The following is a 24,509-nucleotide window of genomic DNA, read 5'->3' on the forward strand; positions in this document are numbered from 1 at the left end:
GAATTTTTCAGAAATATGTCTTAATTTTTTTGTACAATATTTTTGTTTATTGTCCTCTGCATTAAGCACTTGTTTAATGGTACTTGAGCAGTTATTTTCCCTTTTAATGTTTTTGTTTTCTATTGCACGATTTATTAAATCATGCTCAAAAATTTTAGTTTGAGTTTATATTGATGTTTAATTTATTGAGATTATTTATTAAAAATTTTAATGTCTGATTTTTTTTAGGAACAAGGTTTCGACCACTTTCCTTTGATATTCCAAAACCTCTCTTTCCTGTTGCTGGCGTGCCAACTATTCAACATTTAATTGAAGCATGTTGCAAGATTCCAAAACTTCGGGAAATCCTTCTCATTGGATTTTATCAAGCAGATGACTCCATTAACCAATTTTTGACTTCTATGGTGAAAGAATTTAATATCAGTATACGGTATGGAAGTGAACTTACTTACATTGCCTTCTATTTAAAAGGATTGTCAGAATTTTAAATGTATATTTTTCTGAATGAGTGCACAATTTATTGGTGTTTTGGTTATGGTTATGTAGTTTGTATCATTGGTTCTTGTACTCTCTATGACCCCTTATCAGTTTAACCTCCTCCCTCCATAAAACATAAAATGTATGCTACTCCGATTCCAAGCCGGGCCCTCTCAAGGTCCGGGCCCCTAGTTTCTGACCAGGCTGACATAGCCTCTTAACGGCCTTAAATACACCTTTCTTAAAAAAATTAGCTATATCTATTTTTTGATGCTTTGGAGAACTTCATATCAATTTTCTTTACTTTAAATTCTAATATTTCTTTACTTTCTTTTCTTTACTTTAAATTAGTTTGTGTTGAAATTTCCATTAAATTAATTGAAGACTTGAGTGCAAGAAGGGGAGTTGACTGCTCCAACTTCCGAAATCACACACACACACACACAAAAAAAAAAAAAAAAAAAAAAAAAAAAAACATTAAAAATTTATTTTAAAGGATTTCTTTTTTATATTTAGTATTTTGCTAGAATTTGTTGCTCTGAAGCCAATTTCAATATTATTTTTATGAAGTAAAATGTCACCTATGCATTATTAATTGTTATGTATTAGAGCTTTTCTAGTCTTGCTCCAAATACATAACTGCATAAGACATGCAAAGCATTCACACTAAAAGTGGATCTAGCTTTTGGTTTTTAAGTGAGCCATTTCCAGAAAGGGAGCTACAAGTGTCATTTTTCAGCATAAATAACTGGTCTGGAATAATTTTTTAAAATAGAAGAACTGAAAAAGAAACTTTAGGCTATCTTTAGTCACTTAAAGAGGAGAGAGGGTCATGATCTCCTCTCTGCATCCTGCCTGATTCACACTAATTTAAAAGTCAGTGTTTTGAAGTAAGTTTTCAAACAGTGAATCATTTGTTTACTCATCACAAATAGGGGATATATTACTTTTTGTTCAACCCCTGGGAGTGAAACAAAATCAGATATGATATTTTAATAAATGCTCTGTTAGTTTGGAAATGAAGGCATACAGTGTTTGTTCAACAATAGGGCTATCAGATTAAACATATTATAAAATAAGTCTTATATTTGTGCATTTATATGTCTTTGGGAAATTGTTTTTAAAATGTGTAAACACCTTCTTCAGAACATACAGTATTTTAACTGAAAACCCAAAAAAATATGAAGAATAAAAATCCTTTTATAATTAGTCGAAAAGATTCTTCTTATATTTGTACTACACTGTTGCAATATGCATATGTATCAAACTTCCAAAAAGTATTATTGTGTGTAGAGCTAAATCTAAGTGTCATTCATGTTATTGTTTCATATGAATCAAAGTAAAATATTTTTCAAAAAAATCTTTCCTGAGCAACATTTAACTAGACAGTTTTAGCCATCACATTCTCCAAAGTTGATTGATATTAGTTAATGTACTATGAAATTCAATTTAGCTTTGTATTTGAATCCCTGTAATGGATCATGTTACCTATCAGATGTTCAAATGAAAATCTTGCAAAGGATTGTGATTTAAAAATGACTGTTTATTCTTTCCTGTTTGTCATAATAAAGATAAATTTTGCATGTAATGCTATTTTTAGAGCTACATTAGAAGAGGAATCACTATTTTCTAATGCTTTTATTTTATGCTTGAATTTTTTAAGCTGAATTTTTTGATAAAAATTTTCAAGTATGATTATTTTCACCCAACAGCTATCTTCAAGAATATACTGCTCTTGGTACTGCGGGAGGTATTTATCATTTTCGAGATCAAATTCAGAGTGGTGATCCAGAGGCCTTTTTCCTAATCAATGGTGATGTTTGTGGAGATTTTCCTCTAACTCAAATGGCTGAGTTTCATAAAGAGAATAAAAGTGCTTTAGTTACTGTCTTGGGAACTGAAGTAAGATTATGAGATTTTAAATTTTTAGTTGAAATGCATAAATGTTCTTTTAATTTTCTTACTTGAGTACTGCTTATGTAACAAACCTTTATTTTCAGTCTCTTTCCGCGTCGCAAGGGCTGCCATCTGGCGATACTTTAGCAAGTTCAATTATAGAAATATATCATGAAAATGGAAGCAATTACATTTTAGATTGTTCGTACAATCAGAACGTACGTCAGAAATATAAAGGAATAAATAAGTTTTACTGCAAAGCATAGCTTTTAGAAATATAAATATCGTCACACTAATAATATAAAGCTGTTATTGAATGCGCCAACTCAGGAACTACTGGTTTGGATTGAAAAATTATTTTTGTGTTAAAGTCCAATTTATTGAGGAAGGCTATAGGTTATATAACATCACGCTATGATTAATAGGAGTGGAGTAGCAATAAATTGAAATAAAATCGATAATATTTCATGATGCATTATTTATTGCTTAATGAAGCTGTTCCAAATATACGATCGTAGCTCAATCGGTTAGGTGCCAGGCTAGTGATGCATTTATCTCGGGTTCACAACCGGCTGCTGGCGGGGAGAGTCTTAGCGTTCAGTTTTATTAAAGTTACCGATAATATCATGTAAATTTTTAAATCAAGGGTTTTCAATTGTTTTTAATTGAATTTTTTTTTTCGGTTTTCTTATTTGTCGGAAAATACCGATGGACAAGGGTGTAATTTTATGTCATAGCATGACATACTTAAAATAGTTTTTTAATATATTATTGTCTTATTAACGCAGGTGAAACCGCGATGCACAGCTAAAAATAAGTAAAGGAAAGTGTGCTAAAGCATGTTTTGGAGTTCCAAGGAACCCCTTTTTCCTTTCAAAAAAGATGTCATTTTGCGGATTTAAAAACTCCAAAGCAGTCGATTGTCTCTGCTCACATCTTTTCTGTATTAAAAAGAAAGACTTCTCCACGACTTCAAAGCACCGGTATGAGAGGTTTTGCAAATTTATCATTTTATACTTATTTATTTATTAATTTTCATTTTTACTTTCTGGAAAAAATTCCAACTTTATATTTTTAAAGATATTTACATTATTAAGAGCTACGCTTTTTGGTAAAACTTATTTGCTTTTGACATTTCTGCTGCATGTTCCTTGTAGTGTTATGAATATTATTTTATAATTAATGTTGTGAGAAAATTTCAAATTATCATGAAATAGATTATTTTTGTGTTATGAATTTTCGTTGATCATTTTACAACGTTTGATATTTTCCATAGCTACAATCAATCTAAAATGTAATTGTTTTTATTCTAATGATTTATTTCTAAAATTGTTCATTGTGCAAGAAAGTGAAAAGTGAAAAAAAAGTTTATTTTCCATTTTCATTACTTTAAAATTTTGGTAATATCCCCCCCCCCTGCACTGAAAAGCAATGGCATTTGGATTACAAGCTTTATTTCATCGAATATACATCTTTCGGGTTCTAAAAATGATTTGTATTTACTAGTTGCGTCACCCAACTTTGCACGGTCTACCTCGAAAATAAAAGTTACGTCAAGTGACACGTGTTTAACAAGCCAGGCTTGAACAAAAGAAAAAAAAAAATGTAAAATTCCTTGACAGATTGTGGAAAATTCACCAGAAAGGAAAAATTTAAAATCCCCCGATTTCAGGAAAAGTCGGAATTTTATTTGTTCATATTCTAAGGGAAAAGAATGACAACATATCTTTCTTCTTAATGATTTTCTTCATGCTACAAATTTTAATAAAAGCGTTGTTCAACGATGACTGTTATCAACAATGGATTTCTATTTGAACGCTTACCTGCAGTTAGCATGAAATTAATCAAAACCAGTTATAATTCACGTTCCTTCCTTCACGTAACCTTAGAACATTGGAACAAATTTTATCTGATGCAGAAAATTATAGTGGTTTCTATAGATATTTTATCTTTGTCTTTGCGAGCCTTTTTTCTCTCTCATATAAAAGAAAAACGCCCGTTTCTGGTGTTTGTAACCCCCCTCCCCCCTTTACGTTCCTTCTCGGGCCATTTGGGGCCCCTAAAGAACAGGGTCCATAGGCCATGGCCTTCAGCAATAATCAGGCCCTGTGTATAGGAAACATACACACATATATACACACATACATACATTTATATTCTTTGTTTTATAGATATCCTTATGTCACAATTGAACATTAATTTTGTAATGATTTATAAAAATCTCGAACGAACTTAAACATCAGCTAGCAAATTTTTTTGATTTCAACAGAAGTCCTCCTTTTTTTGCTGTAAAATAATTAAGAACTTTCTTCCCTAATTGATCACTTTTGTATTCGAGAAATAATTATAACAAAATATTTCAGTCAATATTTTTTTCGTCAGTTTTGCAATCAACTGTATAGTAAAATAGACTACCAGATAACAGCAGCGCAAGTTTTTGACTCGGAATCGGGCTGAAACTAACATACCGTCTCTTTTCTTCGCTGAAAAAAAAGACAAACAGCGTTCTTCCTTAATTGACTACTTTTGTACATGAAAAATAGTTTCAACAAAATTCCAGTCAATATTTTTTCCGCTAGTTTTGTGATCAACTATAATAAATTAGAAGTTAACTTGCTGTTCTATCACTAGATGGCAGCACAAGTATTTGTCGCGGAAAGAGACTGCAATTAGAGCCTCGTCTTATGTACTGTTATGAATTGAAGAGTATATTTTCCCCGAATTGTTATTTCTGAAATGTTTCTTGTGACATATTATTAGACTTTCAAAGCTAATTTAAGCAGAAAAACTTCAATGTTTCTTGTCTTGTTTTTTAAATGTCACTGTATAAAAGAGTGCAAGGCATGCCCAAAAGGAACTAGAATTTCTTCATAAAAACTTGCATTCTACTTTATAAATGAGAAAGCCATTCATACACTTCAGGTTTTCCTATGGGGGAAGAAAGCAAGAATTCAAAGTTCCAGCACTATTGACTTAGATTAACTTTTGCAAAATGGCAATCAAACAAAATACTTTCACCAGAACTTGCAATGTAGCAAGACACAGTCTTATTTGACGAAAGCATTGAGTGTTGAATACTGACCAAATTATGTCACACACAAACATAACAGTAGGAAGGTAAGCCCTGTCTGTGTGTAGTGTTACTAATCTGTTTATTTTTGGACATCCCCTCATGGATATTCCTGTGATTATAATCATATTAAGTAGTACATGTTTCTTTTAACTAATATACTATAAAACAACTTTTATTTGGAAGGAGATTTAAATGATTGCCATGAAGTATGTTTAATAAGTCGTTTTATGTTTTACTGGATAGAAGTTTATGAATTTTCTCTTTTATGAAACATTTTGTTGTATATGTTACTCTGAATGTCTGAAACCTGGAAAATCTTAATATTAACATTGTCTTAGCAAAAACATCAGCAAAAGATCAAAAATTCTCCACATATCATCGGTATCACCCCTAAATTCTCCGATTGGGGTCTTATATAGTAACACACACACATATATGTATAATGGTGTACCTAGTACAGGTAATACCCACCTTTCCCACCACCTGCCAAAAAAAAAAAAAAAAGGAAATGGGTTTTCAGAAACAATTTGTTTTTATTTGTGTAGTGTGACAAAAGTTTAAGTTTTCTAATATAACAGTAGTCAAATATAAATTATGAGTGCATTTTGTGTAAAACTTGACCTAGGCTCATATGTGCTACATTTTCATGAAGAATAGTTTTCCCATTGCTTTTTATTGTATTTCTCTTTAATAAACTTTAAGATTTCAACATATGTTGTTTCCATATGTTACTAATTAGAAAATTATGCATTGTAAAAAAAAGTAAAGATTGTTTCTGTTTAACAGGTTTGTTCTATGGATGAAATGTTCAGTTATGTTCCTTCCAGTGTTATTTTCATAATGCATGAGGACTTTAAATGTTTATTAATCATTTATTTTATTCTTTTCCATGGATCTTGATCATGGATTGCATTTATTGGGAAAATTTTCAAGTAAATTTCTTGTTGAGATTCTTAGGTTTTTTGCAGTGAAAAGAATAGCTTCACAAATGTGGATGGAAAAAGAGGCTAACAGAGGTTCAAAAAATCCATAAATTTGTTTGCTAATTTTTACTTTGACTTTGTCAATTTTCGTTTCAAATTCTAACCAGCTTTTTTAGTTTCTTTTTCTGCTGTTTTAAATATCTTTCATATGATTTAAAACACTGTAGTAATTTTTATTTGTTTCAGGCAACGAGACAACAGTCTCAGCAGTATGGATGCATTGTAGAAAATAAAGACACTCATGAGGTGATTATATTTCCTCCAAGTTAGTTCAGTTTCTTCTTCTATGCACTAAATCAAAAGTTTTGTTTTATGAAATAATATTGTTCGATAATATTTTAAAATTACATCTTTTTCATAATAACTTTTTTTTTTTGCATGAAAAATCATGTTTTCAGTTGCTAGCTAAAAGATAATTTTTGAAGGGAAAAAAAGGTAGATAATGTTCAACCCAACGAGGTGGGGGGGGGGGGATAAAAAAAGAAAAATTATTGATGTCAATTTTGTTCTTTGCTCTTTTTGGGCAATATATAAGTTGAAATTTTCTTGAATATTTTCTACTGTCCGTTTCCTCATTTGTAAATGAAAATGTTTTGCAATTGCTATTACAGCTTCTTTCAACTCAAAAAAATGGTATTTAACCTTTAAATAACTTTTAAGAGAACAAGTTGAAAAGGTATCAAGTTTTAGTAAAGTGTTTAAGAGTGATAAAGTTTTGAAAATACTATTGTTTGTCTCCTGATGATAATAACTATTTTACACTAAAAAGGGGTTCCTCGTAACTTGAAAGATATATCAGCATTTTTTTTTTGCGATTTTGCTAAAGAGTGAATGAGTTGCATTTCTTATTTTCACCAAATTTTTTCCATAATATGAACAAAATGCATGAATAATGAATTTGAAAGCTTGAATAGAAGACTTGGTATCTGTGTCCAGAAAGGAAAACATATCTATCTTATGTAAGATATTTCTGTCTTTAGTTTTAGTTGATTTGATTTTATAACACATGGAGTTACTTGGTTAACATTACTGTTTCCTAAAATCATTCTGTTTTTTATCTTTGAACTTTATTAAGTTAGATTCAGTCCATATTCAATTTACTTATATTCATTTTAATTTTTTGCTTTTTTCAGGTAATGCATTATGTCGAAAAACCATCTACTTTTGTTAGTAATATCATCAATTGTGGAATTTATTTATGTTCCTTAGATGTGTTTACCTATTTAGCATCTGTTTTTAAACAAAAACAACAAGAATACTACCATGGGTAAGTTGTTGTTGTTGCATAGTGTCGCCTCAGAGCAACAGTACGATATCTAATCCCAGGAATAACAGTAAGGTGTCCTACTGTTGCTTTGAGGTAACATGTATTTTCTTTTGACTGGTATGATTGCAGATTTTGCTTTGCTCACTTATTAAAATTGATTTTTTTTAAAAAAATCTTTCTTACTGAACCTTTCTTTTTTGAGACAGATATAAACTTTTATTGAATATGTTTCCAATTTAATTTTCATAGGGATGAACAGTTAAACGATATTTCAGGGAGTGGAAAGGATTGTATTAGATTAGAACAGGACATTCTAATGCCTCTTGCTGGTGCCGAGAAGTTATTTGTATTTAGCAGCTCTAGATGGTGGAGTCAAATGAAGACAGCTGGGTATGTTATTTGTCTTTAACTTTTTTTTTCATGAAATAGATGGTGTATAATAATAGGCATTAGTATAGTGTTTTTAAAATGACTTTATATTCGGAATATTTTTTAATTGTTTAATCTGTTATCCTCTGCTTTCTAAATAGAAAGTTTTCAAAATTAGAAAAGTACTGGTGATATGAAAATTTCTTGGAATTAAGCATTTTAATTCTGATAGAGAAAATTTGAAGTTAACACTTTTAACTAACATAATTAAATGTATCTAGAATATTCATAGGGGGGGAGGGAGAGAAACATTTATCATCTTGAGCAATATGCAATGAACGTTAAGCATTGTCCAAGCACATTCTGGATTGTATATGGCTGACAATAAGGCAGCTCTTTTTGGCGCACTTTTTACCAACTTTTTAAGTGTTTTTAGAGTTGTTAATATTATTTGATGGTTGTATTTTAGAAATTGTCTGTGGGCAATTCCATGTCAGATCAATCACCTTCTTGACCTCACCATGTCCGATTTTAACGATATTTGATGTGAAGGACACATATGACAAGATAAGTAATCCTGCCAATTTTTAGAATTCTACTTTAAAGATTTTACGAAATACAAGGCTGTTAAAAAACTGAAAAAGTATGAAACCCCCCCCCCAAAAAAAAAAGTTGTGACATTCAAATGACTGGAACTTGTGTCCTAATTATAGCAGAATAAAAATTTAAAAATCATTTTAAAGCTAAAAAACCGACCTGTCAATTGATATGAAACATGACTTTCTTAGGACTGATTAAAGTTTCAAGTTCATTCACTGTGGCTTTTGACCTTGAATATCTCAAAACATGCCCCCTTAAAATTTCTTCAAAACAATATATTTTAAAGCTCTAACACAATTCTTCCACCACACCAAAACTTGGACTGGGATCGCAATGGCAAAGTACTGAAAGAAAAATCAGGAATGTTAACATGTTTTACGTTGTGGAATTCCATATGTCAGGTCAGTCACCTTCTTGACCTCCTCACCATTTTCGATTTTAATGAAATTTCGTGTGAAGGACACATATGACATGATAAGTAATCCTGCCAATTTTCAGAATTCTGTTTCAAAAATTTCACGAGATACAGAGTTGTTAAAAACTTAAAAAGTACGAAATAATTGAAAAGTTGTAACATGCAAATATTAACAAAAATATGTAAACATTCCTAATTTTTTTGCAGTCCCTTGCCATTGCGATCCCAGCCTAAGTTTTGGTGTAGTGTAAGAATAGTGTTAGAGCTATAAAATATATTTTTTTGAAAAAATTCTAAAAGTGCATGTTTTAAGGTCAAACGTCACAATGAACGTCACCTTGAAACTTTAATCAGTCCTAAGAAAGTCCTATTTATATCAATAGAAATCTCTATTCTTTAGCTTTACAATGTTTTTTAAATTTTTATTTCACTATAATTAGGAGAGAAGTTAGTCATTTGAATGTCATAACTTTTCATTTTTTTCGTACTTTTTCAGTTTTTTAACAGCCCTGTAATTCATAAAAATTTTAAAGTAGTATTTTAAAAATTTGCCAGATTACTTATCTTGTAATATCTGTCCCTCACATCAAATGTCATTAAAATCGGAGATGGTGAGATCAAAAACTTATTTTTTTTTATTGATTTGACGTGGAATTACCCTTGTGTAACTTTAGATATTGTCATTGTTTTGTTGTTCCATGAGTTGAGCCCATGGGCTTGTCCTGCACTAGGGATACTAATAATATTTAAAAAAAATGTATATAAAGATAAGTGGGGGCAAAACTGCAACTATAAGTTTTATAGTGAAATTAAAGGACATTCTCAGATATTTATAGGATAAAAATCAGTCTGCATGCTTTCTTTCTTTTATAATTTTGAGAGACAATATTCTGAATTTGTAAGTGTTAATGTTTGTAGTTATTTTATTATTATTTTTTCCAATTTTTGCAAAACACCTATTTTGCCCTAAGGATGGGCAAAATTGGGCAACTGTCAGGGTGAAACTAGATACCATATAAATTCAATGGAAAGAAAGGCTATTTCAAAAAGTTGGGGGAAAAAGGGAAAAACAAACTACACCTAAAATATTCATATATTTATGATTACATTAGAAAAAATTATAACAAAATAGAGTCATAAACTTTCTTTCTTCTACATTCATCTTTCATAATCCATTTCTTTTTCTTCTGCTTAAATTTTTGGTTAACTTTTTCCTATAGTGTTTTATTAATATGTAGATAACCAAATAAAATAATAACATTAATAATTACAAAAATAAAAGATGTAAAGCTCCTGTTTTGTATTTAAAATGCTATTATGGAAAAAGCTACTACTAAAAATATTTTAAAGGATCATTAAATATTCAAATAAAGGCATTTAAAAAATACTCTACACTGATTGGGAAAACAAAACAAGTATTTATAAAAAGTAAAATTTTATGGAATCAAAAGTTGATTTAAATAAGAATTCTAAAAACACGAGTCTAAAATGGGTTGAAGAATATTTTCTATTTGCTACTTTTTTACACCAGAACTGATTCATATTCGTTAAATTTAGTACAATACTATACAGTAAGAAAGGAATAGTAATCATTTATGAGAAAAAAAAAAACCATTATACTGAACATGAAACAGAAAGAATCAGAAACACAAGCAATCAGATTTAAAAAAAAATGATAAAATTTTAAAATCATTTTTATGTTTTCTATTTAATTTTCAAAACTTCTTTCTGTTAAAATTTGTCCAAAGAAAACCCACTCAAGAGTGAAAAGCATGAAAGTTTTCAAACATAAAAAAGTCAAAGAGGGTCATGGTAGATTTATTTCATGTTACATAATCTTATGATGCAAAACTAAATGAAGAAAATAAAGTTAGAAATAGATCGCAGGTTAACAGTTTGATTTGCAATTGAGGTGACCATATTGTTACAGAAAATTTCAATTTTAGAGATGTTTAAAAAATTCAAACCTAAATGTAAAGCAAGTATTAAATTTTGCATTGAAGTATCTCAATTTCCTTTGAAATGAAAAATTTCAATTCTCAATATTTTGTTCATTACATTTTCCGTTGAAAGATCTCAATACTATGCAATTTGTGCTAATCAATATATATGAAATTTCACCCTGCAGTTTTCCTTACTGTGAAGAGATATTAGAGTGTACATTGGTTTTCATATGCAATGAAAGACATTTAAAAAAAAAGGTTTTTACCAAAGAGTTTTTTTTTGCATGGATGTAATAATTAATAGTAATGTCTCATTAATTATTTTAGATCTGCCATTTATGCCAATAGACATTACTTAGAGCTTTATCATAGTACCCACCCAAAATGGCTTGCACAAAATGAAGCTGGGAAACCAACAATTGTTGGCGATGTTTTTATCCATTCATCCGCTATTGTCCATCCAACTGCCACAGTAAGCATTGCTCAAAGTATGGAAATAAATGAATTTGTTTTATTTTTTTGTTTGGAATTAATCTTAGAACTTGGTTAGTTATAGTTGTGAAAAATATGTATAGCTTAAAAAATGTACTCTAAGATGGATACTTTGTTCCAGGAATTTTAAACATTTGTGAATATTTCTTTTGTAATTTTAGGAGTGAAATATTATTTTGTAGCACGCTTGCACTTGCATTCCCCCGGATTTTAAAAAGTAAAGTGAAATTAATTTAAAAAATATGAAAAATATACTTAATTTATATTCAAAAATATTTTTTGGAAATTAATTGTTAATATTAAATAAATATGAGATTGTTTTTTAAACAACAACTGCATTCTTGGTTGTCCAAACTTTACAATATTTTTGACAAATTCTACATCTTCTTTTACTCTTATCTTATGCACAGCGACCCTTCTATTGTCACTCATTGTGGATTTATTCCATAGCTGAAACACATGATAAGTATTAAGAGCCATAAAATTGTTGCTGTGTGGTTGGAGAAAACCAATTTTAAGTGCCTCAGCTGTAGTTGAATAAAATTACATAGCACCAGGAACAAAATCTATGTATTCAATGTATTTTTTGAAAATTTTTCACAATTCGTACTATGTGGTGGTATTCACCTCAAAAATAAATAAATAAATAAATAAAATTAAACTAAACACAAGTTTTAAAAATAATTAAAAAATAAATTAAAACATTAAGGGAGTGTTGTACCTCGGGACACTTTTAATATTTGAATTTATAACGTCAATTATTTGAATCAAATATAAAATCTAAAAGTCACATTAAAATACCGCAACATACTTCTATGCAATATATTTTTTTAAATTCAGACAGTTTGAAAATAAAGTGTCGCCAGCAATTTAAAATAAAAGTTCCAAGCTGTCCCAAGTACAACATCCTATTATACCTTGGGACACATCCTGTTGTACTATGGGAAAGTCTTCATGATTTAGAAAACAGCCATATACTTGAGCCAATTTTGCACCAAAAAAAAAAATGGTAGTGAATTAAATTATGAATATTTAATAATGAATTATGAATTATTATCTAACATTAAATGTGTTTAAAAGACTACGTAAGATTAGATCATTGTTCCATGACCCTAAACATATCTTAATTATTAAGATGTTGTACCTTGGAACCTGTCCTAAGATATAAAATGTTTGGCTGTCCCAAGGTACAATCACCACGTGGCTTGAGTAAAACCAAAATGATGGTCAATCTAGATGCACAATCATTATTTTCTCATAAGCAAATTATTTAAAGTACTTCTCTTTTATAACAAAATAAAATTCAGTCTGTTAAATTTACAAATACAAAGACAGAAAATGAAATAAAAATGAAGAAAATATTTACTTTTGAGTCATGAAAATTTCTTTCTCTCACAGAATCATTAATTTTACTAATTTGATGCTGGTTGTTACTGTGGCACCATTTAGTGGTGAAGGTTATTATTAGAGATTACAAAAACATGGCTGCTAAAAGAGGATTCGTAGAAATTAGCAGTGTCCCAATATACAAAAGTCCCAAAGTACAACACTCTCCCCTAATGATGAAATAATTGGTGGTTACATGGGGTGCACACCTCTACATATGATTCTGCTGACCCTTGCTCTTTAGTGTACTTCACTTCTTATGATGTTTTTCAACAATTTGAGACATTATTTCAGATAGATATTTTCACATGAAAACTAATTTCAAAAAATGACCTAATGATTAATTACTACTGTTTGTGTAATTACATTATAATTTATAAGAGTAGGGATATGTTTCATCAGAGTTAGCTAAAAGTAAGCACACCATTTTTGTCTTCAATTCTCAGTACATCCAAATAATTTTCAAAAAAATATTTTAATGCATACAATCCAACTGGTCTGTCTCAAATTTCATGACAGACACACACACACACAAAAATCAAGGTTCAGAGGTTTTAAGATAGAGAGATTTTGATAAAAATTATAGAAGTTGGTAATTGAAGCCAAAGACCTAATAGATTCTTTTGCATCAGTATTGTTGAACATTTTACAGTATGACATGCTGTGATAAGAGTTTTTACTAGTTTTCATGCTTAGCTTAAGCATACCTTTAAAATAAAAAAATATCCTTCAATGATTGTTGTTCAAAAATGTTGAGACTTTTTACTTTTTCCTCAATTGCAGCAATGTAAAAATTACTAGGGCACAAACTAAGAATCCTCAACAAAAAAAAAACTGTTCTCAATGACTCAAAAGTTAAATTCTGGAATCTTTTTCATTGTTCAACATTCCCCCTGTCCCCCAGTTTCTAAGCAGAATAAATGTCTAGAAAACATGCTCCTAGTACATATAGTTTCCCTGGTCTATATTTCTCACAAGATTATGTGCTTGCTGATATTAAAAAAAATGCCTTTTGTCTCCATGTTCTACTACTGATAAAGATACCTGGGGATCATATTCAAAAAAGACAGTGCTCAGAATTGAAAAAAAAAAAAAAAAAAAATGCAGTGTAAATAAAATAAATAAAATTGTTTTGTGCATATGCTTTAGTTTGTTATTTTTATTGCAGCTTCCCCTTAAAAGAAGGCTATGAAGGATTTTAGTTTTTTTTTTTTTTCAATATAGTCAAAAGTGATTCCTACATTATTTTTTTCATAAAATATGCACATTGTTTACGGTTTGCTTTTTCTTTATCACATAAATTCCCCATTTTCCAAGGCTTTGTGCAAAATCATAAAATCAAAACAAATATGTCCCGCATGAAGATTCAAGTTTGGCTTTGTCAAAAGAGAAATTTTTTGATGTAAATTAAGATTAACAACCTCTAGTTTCTACTCTAGCTATCGTGTTTCCTTCAAACCCTTCATTTCAGATTTTAAGAAATATCATAGGTATGAGAATACAATAACATTATCTTAGAAAACTGGAATCTTGAAATTAAGACTTCAAATTTTATTCACTTGCTTTCCAATAGAAGTCTTTAAAAAAAGAATAATAATAAGTAAAAGCATAAAAAAGCTTTATCTTCAAAAAAAAAAAAAAAAGCAAAAATGATTTAAAAATAAAAATTAATAAAAAAAGTTATCACAATTAATGATCAAGAAAAAGAAAAGAAAATAGAGATTAAGAAATGTGTGTCTGTCAATTTGTTTGTCTGTGAGGTAATTCCAGGGATCCTAAAATGCTGTGAGAGACAAAAGTAGTTGTGGACTCCCGTTACTGTGGAGGAAAAACCTCCAGTAAGTCCGGGGATCCTGAAATACTGTGGGAAAAGGAGTTTCAAGCTTCTTTTACAATAGGAAAATAAACTCCTGTACAATTGGAGAGGTGCCTCTCCTGCACACCTAGTGCTACTCTGTGCACGGAAGAAGGAACCAAAATTCTCACTTGATACACTGGGGGTAGGTGCAAATGGGAGAAGCGATTGGTTTTCTCAGTGAAACTCGGTTTCCATTAGTCAATAGAGGTAAATCTGACATTTGTTTAGGGTCCTAGTTCTTCAAAAGGACCCTTAGTGATAATACACAACTTATTTATACATCAGCATGTTGGTACCTCACATCTTGACTATGATTGCCACATACTTTACTTGACTATGACAGATTGTCCTTCATGCTTAAGGTGACCTAAAAAGGGGTAAAAACTTCTGATGCATATCATTAATTTCACCTGGGGTCATGATGAGAGGATCTGCAGGACTTAAGAGGGACATTAAATGGAGTTTTGCAAAATTGGTTCACCTTTGAAAACTTTGCTGGAGACAAGAAATGAGATAATTCAAAGAGTATTCAGATAAAATTTTTAAAAGTGCATTTAATAAAGGAATGAAAAAACATATATATTCATAGAAAATATATATATTTTTTGCTTAGATATTCTACATTTTAATTCTAAAGTTGTGAAGTTAATACATGTTATATATTTTTGAATTTTGTGCCTAGTAATGCTTTTTTTTTGGCTACTGATGTGATTTTTTGTAATTGTATGCAATACATTTAAAAAGCAGTTTTTTACAGCTTGGCCCTAATGTAAGCATTGGAATGAATGCTCAAATTGGTGAAGGTGTTAGGATTAGAGAATCAATTGTTTTGGGAAATGCTACAATTCAGGTAAAAAATGGTTTTGTATTTACTTTCACTTATTTTTGCATTGTGCTGTTTTAACTGCTGGTATCATTATGCAACTAAAAATAGCTGAGTAAAATGAGAAAACCCGTAAATAAAGCACAAGTCAATCACTTTAAGGGATATTTTTGTACTTCATTTACATTGCTTTTTCATTTTACTCTTTTACATATAGTTCAAAGCATTTTCTATATTTTTTTCATTTAAAAGAACTTGACTTGTTAGCAGTGTTTATTTTTGAATCATCCAACTTGTCTGATTTAACTTGATGCAGAATATGGGTCATGTTTAAAATTATGAAATAGTTGGATTTTTTTTAAGCAAAATTAGTATGTTTCGAATTAAAATATTGGCCAAACCACAATGTTGCTGAGGGAGCATTTCATTATTTATACCACTGAAGGTTTTTCAAGTATTGAATGTTTTTCCAAATTTCATTTTTTTTTTGTTTTTGAGTGCACAAAGAGCGTTAACAACTATAGATATGCCAAATTACATATTTTGCTGAATGCCAAATATCTAGTTAATTTTTTTAAACTGTAATATTTATATTTTGTTTTATGCCAAATTAAAATGGTTTATCTATTTTGTGTCTTTTTGAAAATGTAGAATGCATTTCCATTTCAAAATCATAAATTTATCTGCATTAAAATTATAATTATTACTTTAAAATAAATATAAAAAAAAAAAATCATTCCAAAAGCAAATTAATGTAGAAAATGATTAATTTGGCTAATGTTCTGCAATTCTGCATACATTTATAATTAGTCTCTTTCCTAAAGTATGATTTGATAACTGATAATCATGTCTACATGTTATGTGATAAATAAAGAACCTTGTAAATCCCATAAGTGTACATTAAATTACGTTGAGTATGATGATATTAGTTGTACTATGGTACTATACTATAACTTTAATTTATTGTCCAGACAAATAAGTGTTTGTTTACCAATTGAGGTAGTGAGAAGCAAAGGGATGTAAGTGGACATTTTCAAGTTTTGAGTTAAATGCATTTAAAGATAACATCCTAAGTAGGCTTTCATTGAAATTTGTTTCTAAATCATGCTGTATAGCAGCAACTACCAGGGTTACTAGTACCATCTCTTGCCCCAAGACAGAGGAGAGGTTCACCTACCATGTGTACTGGTTATCACCAAATTTTTAGTTTTGCCACTTACATCCCTTTACTTCTCACTGCCTCAATTGTGGGATATTATAATTTGTTTAACATTTGGTTGCCAAATATTAAAGTATTTCGCCAAACCAAATATTCGGTTTGTCTTCCAAATAGGCACTATATCAAACACCAGCCGAATATTCTGGACATCTCTGCAATAACAATCCTACCTGAAAGTTGAATCAATGATAAAACTGATGCTCACTAACTATTTTAAACTGCTTAACAAAGAGTATGGCAATTATTATTTTTGAAATTTCCATTCAATTTCAGCATTCTTTGTAATAAATTTTTGAAAGGAATCTTTTCAAAAAGGGTACTGTCATTTCAGTTAAAAAATTGCAGCCAAATAAAACAAATTTCTTTAAAAAAAGAAAAAAAAATGGTGCAAAGGGGTCACTTAGAACTTGTTAGTTAAAGTTACAAATTTCATCATTACTAGACATTTTTCAGTTGCTGAATATACTTTTTAAAAATTAGTTAAAGAATTAGTTCATGGAAACTATTATATATTTTATTTATGATCTTAAATATATATATATGTGGTCAATATTTTGGCTAAATATGTAGTGTGTTCATTGAAATAATGGTTCAATCAATGATGATTCAGCCTGAAAAGAACTTACCCAACTTATGTCTTTTCAAAAAAAAAAAAAAAAAAAAAAGTTATTTTACACCTTAGCCCAAAAAAAAAAAAAAAAAAAATGTTTACTTTATAAGTGGAGTACATTTGATCAGCAAACTGTTTGATACCTTATAATTTGTTCTGTAAATTTCAAGACTTATTCAAAATCAGATGAAATATGATCAGATTTTGAATAAGTACTACTTGATGCTTTATAATTGATGATTTCCAGTCTGACATTATAACAGCTCTCTCAGTAGTAGTTTGTTATGTTAAACACTAATTGAAATAACTTAGTCTTTCAATTCAAATTAACTAACTGGTAAAATGTACAAATTGTCAACCAGCATCTAATAACAATTCATTTTGATATTGTTGTTAATTTAAACTATCTAGCTGCTGATTCATTCAGGTTTGTTGGTAATGTTAAGATCCAAAATCTAAAACTTTGAGACATTGGTCACGTTATTTAGATGTTACACAGATGCTTATTTTCATTAGTGCATTGAATTAAAATATAACCATTAAAATGATAGTCTTCAGCTAATTACTTTCTTAAAAAGTAAAGTGCTAAAGATGACAACTTGGTGTAAAAGGATACTTGCTTAAATGAAATTTTTAGGATTGAAATTCATTGAACTACTCCTCATTTTGAACCCTGCCACTAAAACAGCAATATATATGAGAGAATGCATTTTACTAAATCTTTTTTTCAAGAAGGCTATTGGCAATAAGTGGAACTCTTTCAGGGGTTAGCCACACAGTGACAAAGTCCTTGTTTGCTCCCTTGACTTACTTTCCCCAATTTTGCTCTCCCATTGTGTGTTGAGTTTTTATTTGTTATACTTATTTAATGAAATTATTGCAGTTTTACTATTTTGGCTGAAGAAATATAATTAGAATTTCTATCAGTTTGAAATAAAGTCTATTGAAATCCTGTTGTAACAAACTTCAAGGTACCACAAATTTTGTTTGTTGCAATTGGAATTTCATTGTCATATAATTCATGTTATGTAATGGAAATAAAATCAGGGGGGAGAATTTCTCTCACTGAAACGGATATTTGTTGTAATGAGATTTCACTGTAATAATTTATTTATTCTTAGTTTGAGTCTTTTTTTTTAATTTTAAAGTAGCAGTTGTCCGTAGAGCAAATCCTCATTAGCCTTTTATTGCTATCAATTTCAATAAATTGCTCATTGATATATTGCATTATGTATAGTTATAATCATTCTGTTTTTCTAGCTGACTGTTAACTAATGGCTAGTTTTTGCAAACTTTGTTAATTAAGTAATACTACAGTAAAAGTAAACCTGAATGTTAGTTTGATTTTCAGTTAGTATGAATAATTATTGTCAACAGAATTCTGACCTGGACTTATTCTAGCTGTTTCAGAGAAAATTCTAAATTTAAGGAAAAAGATTTTCATTTTGTGTGTTTTTAAAAAATAAATTCAAAATTTTTACAACTATTTTAGACGAGAAATTTTTTTTTCAATTATTGTTTGACCAAATTGTACTTGGACTTTTATAAATTTTAGGATCATGCTTTAGTTCTTCACAGCATCATTGGTTGGAATAGTACAGTTGGAACATGGGCACGTGTAGAAGGTACACCTTGTGATCCAAATCCTAATAAACTCTTTGCAAAAATGGAAAATGTTCCACTTTTTAACAACAGTGGCCGTCTAAATCCGTCAATAACAGTTTTAGGTATGTAATATTTGCCAGCTTATGTTATTTTAAAATTGTATTTTAGCATTAATTGTAACTGCTGACAATATAAATTTCAGTGTACTCAGTAGCGTACCTATGGGGTCTGGCGACCCTGGTAAACTTAAGAAATTTCACCCCCCTCCTCCAGGGTCACCCCGATGAGAAGTCACCAGGGGTCACTGTCCACTGTAACCTCCCCCCAAAAATTTTTTAGGGGGAACATTTGACTAATTGATTTAACAAATTAAGAGACAGTATTGCAACTTTAATATTCTTCTTTTCTTTTTCTTAAACAAAACTGGCAAAGGCAACTTGTTCAAAAGAAGGGAGGTGGCAAGGGGAGAAACCACTTTTTAAGTTTAAAATTAACGAGCGATGGGAAAATGATGATCCATTGATGCAATCAAATACAGAAGAATTGATTTAATAAGTGTATGTTTTATATATTTCACATGTTATTGTTACATAAAAATTAAAACGAAGTATTGAATTGGAAAAAGAGCGTTTATATATACTGTAAACATCTGTCCCAATATTTGAAGCTGTGTCCCGTTTTGTTTTTGCAAAAGTCTTGTGATCAATAAAGACCTTAAAATTCAATTGCCCAATTTAAAAGAAGTTAGCTTTAAGGATTCCATCTACCTAACCTGCCCCCTCACCTACCTGGACCCCCCCCACACTTTTTTGGTGCCCCGCCACCTATGGAAACTTGCATAGCATAATTGAATGGCATGAAAAACCAGCATGGGGTTTAGCATGTTAAATTGCTGCATTGATATGTATAATTACTGAATTTTTACGTTTCAGGTTGCAATGTGCAAGTCCCCCCAGAAGTTATTGTGCTTAACTCAATTGTTCTTCCTCACAAGGATTTATCTCAGAGTTACAAAAATGAAATTATTTTATAGAGACTATTTGAAGGACAACTGCTGGTCAGGTAAAAAATCTGTTTTCACAAGTGTTAAAATTTTTATTGTAGTTTCTAAAGTTATGGAATTTTTGAAAGAAATATATTATGTAAATTATAAATACTTTTGCTTCTCAACACCCTGCCTTAAAACATAAAGCCTTTTCCCAAGGATGGATACAAAGGAGGGGCGATGGGTGCGCCCTTCTCTTGAGGGACCCTGAACCTGCAATTTTTTCAAATTGAAGCTCTAAAACGCAAGTGTGGCCATCTTTGACGACATTAAGGAAAGGAATGAGGTTCAAATCTACCCTTCTAACTTTCCGGAGCTGAAGTTTCAAAAAGGCAATTTCAAACAATGCTTGGTAATGTTTGGGGAAGAGAGTTTCGGAACATTCCCCGGAATTACTGCAAAATTGAAGTTCTGAAACATAATTTTAGAACACCTCTTTCAAAGAAAAAGGGAAGCAATAGGTTCAGGGGCCTCCTTGGATAAATCTCTACATTTTAGTTGTATTTGATAAAAATATAAGTCTCAGCTCCCCCCCCCCCCGTATGTTTAAATCAGATATGTAACAAGAGATAATTTAAAAAATCAGCCTCCCCCCCTTGAACAATTTCTGGATACGCCCTTGCCTTTTCCCTATCTTTGGGGAAACACAACAGCAAAAGTGGTTTAGTTCTTCCTATACTGATCATTTCATTGAGGAAATGAGATGTTATGTCCCTTGAATACAAAACTGAGGATCAAAGTGGGTAAAAGTGGGTGGGAGTTACCACCAAGCGTGGATACAAGGGAGTGATGATGGCAATGGGAAAGATGGCCGCTCCCTTGAGCCGAGATAGAGGAACTCTGCAGACAATTTTTCGGCATTCAAGTTCAAAAAGCATGATTTCAGACAATTTGCTTGTAGCATATAAATACTAGTTATAATAATGTATTACAGTGGTGCCCAACCCATCGACCAAATGTGGCCCTCAAAGCTGATCCTAGAACCTCTGTTGCATTAAATATTTTTGAATTCAAAAATGTATTCTGGAATCTTCAAAAACAACTGATTATCTTCATTTGATATTAATTATAGTTGTTGTAAATTCAGAGCCAAATAGTTAGAATTGAGTTTCTAAAATTCAGATGGAAAACTCGTACTAATAAAATGAGAATACAATAATTGTGACAACAATTCTTGGTTAGTAATTTACTTTCCTTTCCTGCTGAGGAGCTGGTCTCGGGTTAAAAAAAATGTTGTGCACCACTGATGCAATATATTAATCTTAGATAATGTAAGTCAGCATCGATTAACCTAGATCTTTTCTAAAATAAGCTGGAAAAGTCTAGGCTTTTTGTTCTGTAACTTTTGTGACAATTCTGAATAGATTCTGACACAAAGCAGTCGCTTCATTCTTATAACTTCAAGTAACAAGCATAGATTTTGCATAGAGGTTTAGCTTAAGGAATTTTATTATAACACAAATATGCAATAAATCAAAAACTACATTTTCCAAACAAAATCGTTTTTACTTTTTGTTTATAACATAGAGTTAGAAAACAAGTAAAAACTTAGATAAGTTGTGAAGATGGAGCTGGAAAATTTTTAATTTTTATAGATTTTAAATAACAATAATATTGAACTATATTCTGATTTAATGTGCAAAGAATGTTATCGAGCTTTTTCTCTCTGTTTTCTTGTAATTGGTAAGTTTAACTTGCAATTCATTGCTACCGTAAAACAAGGGAACATTGCTCTCTAGGGATAACATTTCTCCAAAAAGTGTACAAGTTTTTTTACTGATATTGGTCTTGGATTGGCAACTTGCCTATCTGTTTACTGTTATCTTCTACCTAGTAAAAAGAAATTCCGCATTGTCAAACACTTTATCACTGAAGTCCTCGAAAATCAGTAAAACCACTGTTACACTTTTTGGAGCAATGTTATCCCTAGAGGAGCAATGTTCCCGGTTTTACAGTAATTTAATTTAAAACATATTTATGTTTGTTATTTGAGTATTGTTGCTAGTAATATTTATTGTTAGTTAAATAAAATCTGCAACAATATTGTTGTTATGATATATGCATAAGTTATTTTTTTACTTAGTTAATTTTTCATTGTCGCTTTTCCTCTTTTTATAAAAACTACTACTAAAAATAAAAGAGGTACTAAACATTATATAGAGGTATTCTTATATATTAGCACATTTATCATATTCACCTAAATTCTTCCACAGGTATTTTGCAACAAACCTTTCATCTTAGGGAATATTGTTCTAAAAGTAGTTGCTAGAAGGATGAAAAGAAGAAATCCCCAAATCTTATCCCAGCAGTAAGGAAGAAAACCTTGGATATTGCCACATTTTTTTTTCAACACAATGTTTTAAGTTTATATGATTTTGCCTATCAGGAATTGTAAAGATACAGTGAAGTCCCATTGCAACATACTTTAAGGACCACAAATATTTTTCGTTCTAACTGGAATTTCATAGCAATTTAATTCAACCATTATAATGGAAATTAAATGAGTAGAGAAAATTTATTTTGTTGAAATGAATATTCTGTTGTATTGGTATTTATTGTAATGAAATTTCACTGTATTTTTCAGTTTCTTTCGAACAAATCCAGTGTTTCAACTTAAATTATTTTTACTTGTCACAAATGTTCTTTAATTAGAATTTACTTTTAATAACGTAACTTTTATTTTAGTTTGTATTTATTTTGCAAACTTACTCACATATGTTTTGATTTAAATTTTATAGTTTTAGTATTATGCAGGGAAGAATGTTATCAGTGAAATTATACAGTTGTTAATTCTTCGATGATATTAGCTGTTACAAATTCATTTCTTTCTACTGCTGCATGAGATGATTGTTTGCATAAAATCATTTCACTTTTGTGAACTGTGTTTCATAGTCAGCAGTCATGTCTTTATTTCCCAAAAGATCATTATTGTAATGTATATTTTCATTAAAAATGTGTATCTGTTAAAGATATACAAAACAAATATGCATTTAATGCTTTACAATACCTTTCTTTAAGTAAGGTATTGCTGTTTTTGCTGTCTATTTTTTTAATTTGATTATTATATTTCAAAATATTTAACTTTATAAATAATATATTAATAACCATATAAAAAGGGCATTTATGCAACACTTGGATATTTACTACTGGGGTCTTATTTTGTTGTGAATATTTTATCACATGCTTCTTAAGTTTTCAATATCTTTTCTTTTAAAATCTTAAAATCAAGAATTCTTGCTATTATATATATAAATATATTGTATAAATCAGGGATGATATGGCAAATCCTGGGTGCCAGGTCGCTCGTGCGACTAAAAAATTGCCTTGTTCATTCAAAACAAGAGAAAAAAAGTCCATTAAGTTTTTTTTTTTTTTTTTTTTTTACGAAACTCCAAGTAAAATGATATTTAAGTAGTAAAGTATAATTTATATTTGTAAAAATTTAGATTTAATTAACAGGAAATATTAAAACATTTCCATCACCAGAACATATTAATGTCTGAAGTATGAGTAACTTAGTGTAAAAAAGTTCTTATTTTCACTCATTTACTTTTACCTTTTGAAATTTTATTTTTGAGTTGCAAAATGGAGCCTATAATCACTAATCAAGTTCAGTAAGTTGTTGATTTGCAACAATATAGAATTGCTTATCTGTATACAGTTGCATCCACTATGTTTAAATTAATCATTAAAACTGAACAAAAATTTTATAAAGTTTTTGATAAAAAAATTCATAAGAAATGTATCTTTCGAATATTTTCAAGCTCCTGTTTGCTTTTTGATTCTTATTGTTTATTTATTTGTTGTTAATTTATTGATGTGATTTTTTTTAAATAAAAGGTTCAAGTTGTTCCATGTACATTTACATTTTGTAAAAATGATAAAATCTGAAAAATAATTTGTCATGTCCGCCTCTTCAAGAATTTTCCTGGCTCCTAAGATTTTACAAATTTTGTTGGAGTCTGTGTCTGTACATATTTATGTGTGTTTGAGTGTGTGTACAATACTAGAGACATTAATCTGTCATTCCTACATCTTTCAATCTCCCCCATGCTTTGTGTCTTTTTACAAATGTTTGCATACTTATGACAACTGTTCACACAGGTTTCACTCTTAAGTTTAAAGAATGTTAATGCATATTTTTAATGATGTTAAACTGAATTCCTCTAATGATTGATCCTTTTCAGAATCAGTCTAAAAAAAAGAAAAATAATTGATTTTGAGATTCACTAAAGCTGGACAAACCATAGATTAAGTATTTGTTGGCTTAGATCATTTCTGAAACTGGTAGATTCCTGTGTTCTTCAAAAATTATACAAACGTTGCAAAAATTTAGCAAGTTCAGTTCCTTGCCATCATGTTTGAAGAGTAAGCACTAATTGATAAAGAGGTTGCAACACATGGCTAAATTTCTGTTAAGAAAATGATTGCAGAAAAAAATATATATA

General features: G+C 29.9%; 1 protein-coding gene across 1 annotated transcript in view; it reads left to right on the forward strand.

The window, feature by feature from the left end:
* LOC129218098 (mannose-1-phosphate guanyltransferase alpha-A-like) overlaps positions 1 to 22,554 on the forward strand; it is a 30,310-nt gene extending 7,756 nt beyond the window's left edge. The window contains exons 2-11 of the mRNA XM_054852294.1: positions 229 to 430; positions 2,190 to 2,379; positions 6,616 to 6,675; positions 7,563 to 7,696; positions 7,946 to 8,086; positions 11,351 to 11,495; positions 15,517 to 15,609; positions 18,967 to 19,138; positions 19,949 to 20,078; positions 22,275 to 22,554. Coding sequence (XP_054708269.1) covers positions 229 to 430; positions 2,190 to 2,379; positions 6,616 to 6,675; positions 7,563 to 7,696; positions 7,946 to 8,086; positions 11,351 to 11,495; positions 15,517 to 15,609; positions 18,967 to 19,138; positions 19,949 to 20,049 — 1,238 coding nt within the window. The 3' untranslated portion in view covers positions 20,050 to 20,078; positions 22,275 to 22,554. The remainder of the gene's footprint in view (positions 1 to 228; positions 431 to 2,189; positions 2,380 to 6,615; positions 6,676 to 7,562; positions 7,697 to 7,945; positions 8,087 to 11,350; positions 11,496 to 15,516; positions 15,610 to 18,966; positions 19,139 to 19,948; positions 20,079 to 22,274) is intronic.
* Positions 22,555 to 24,509: the final 1,955 nt, after the last annotated feature.

This window comes from Uloborus diversus, chromosome 3, assembly GCF_026930045.1.
Source record: "Uloborus diversus isolate 005 chromosome 3, Udiv.v.3.1, whole genome shotgun sequence".
NCBI lineage: Eukaryota > Metazoa > Arthropoda > Arachnida > Araneae > Uloboridae > Uloborus > Uloborus diversus.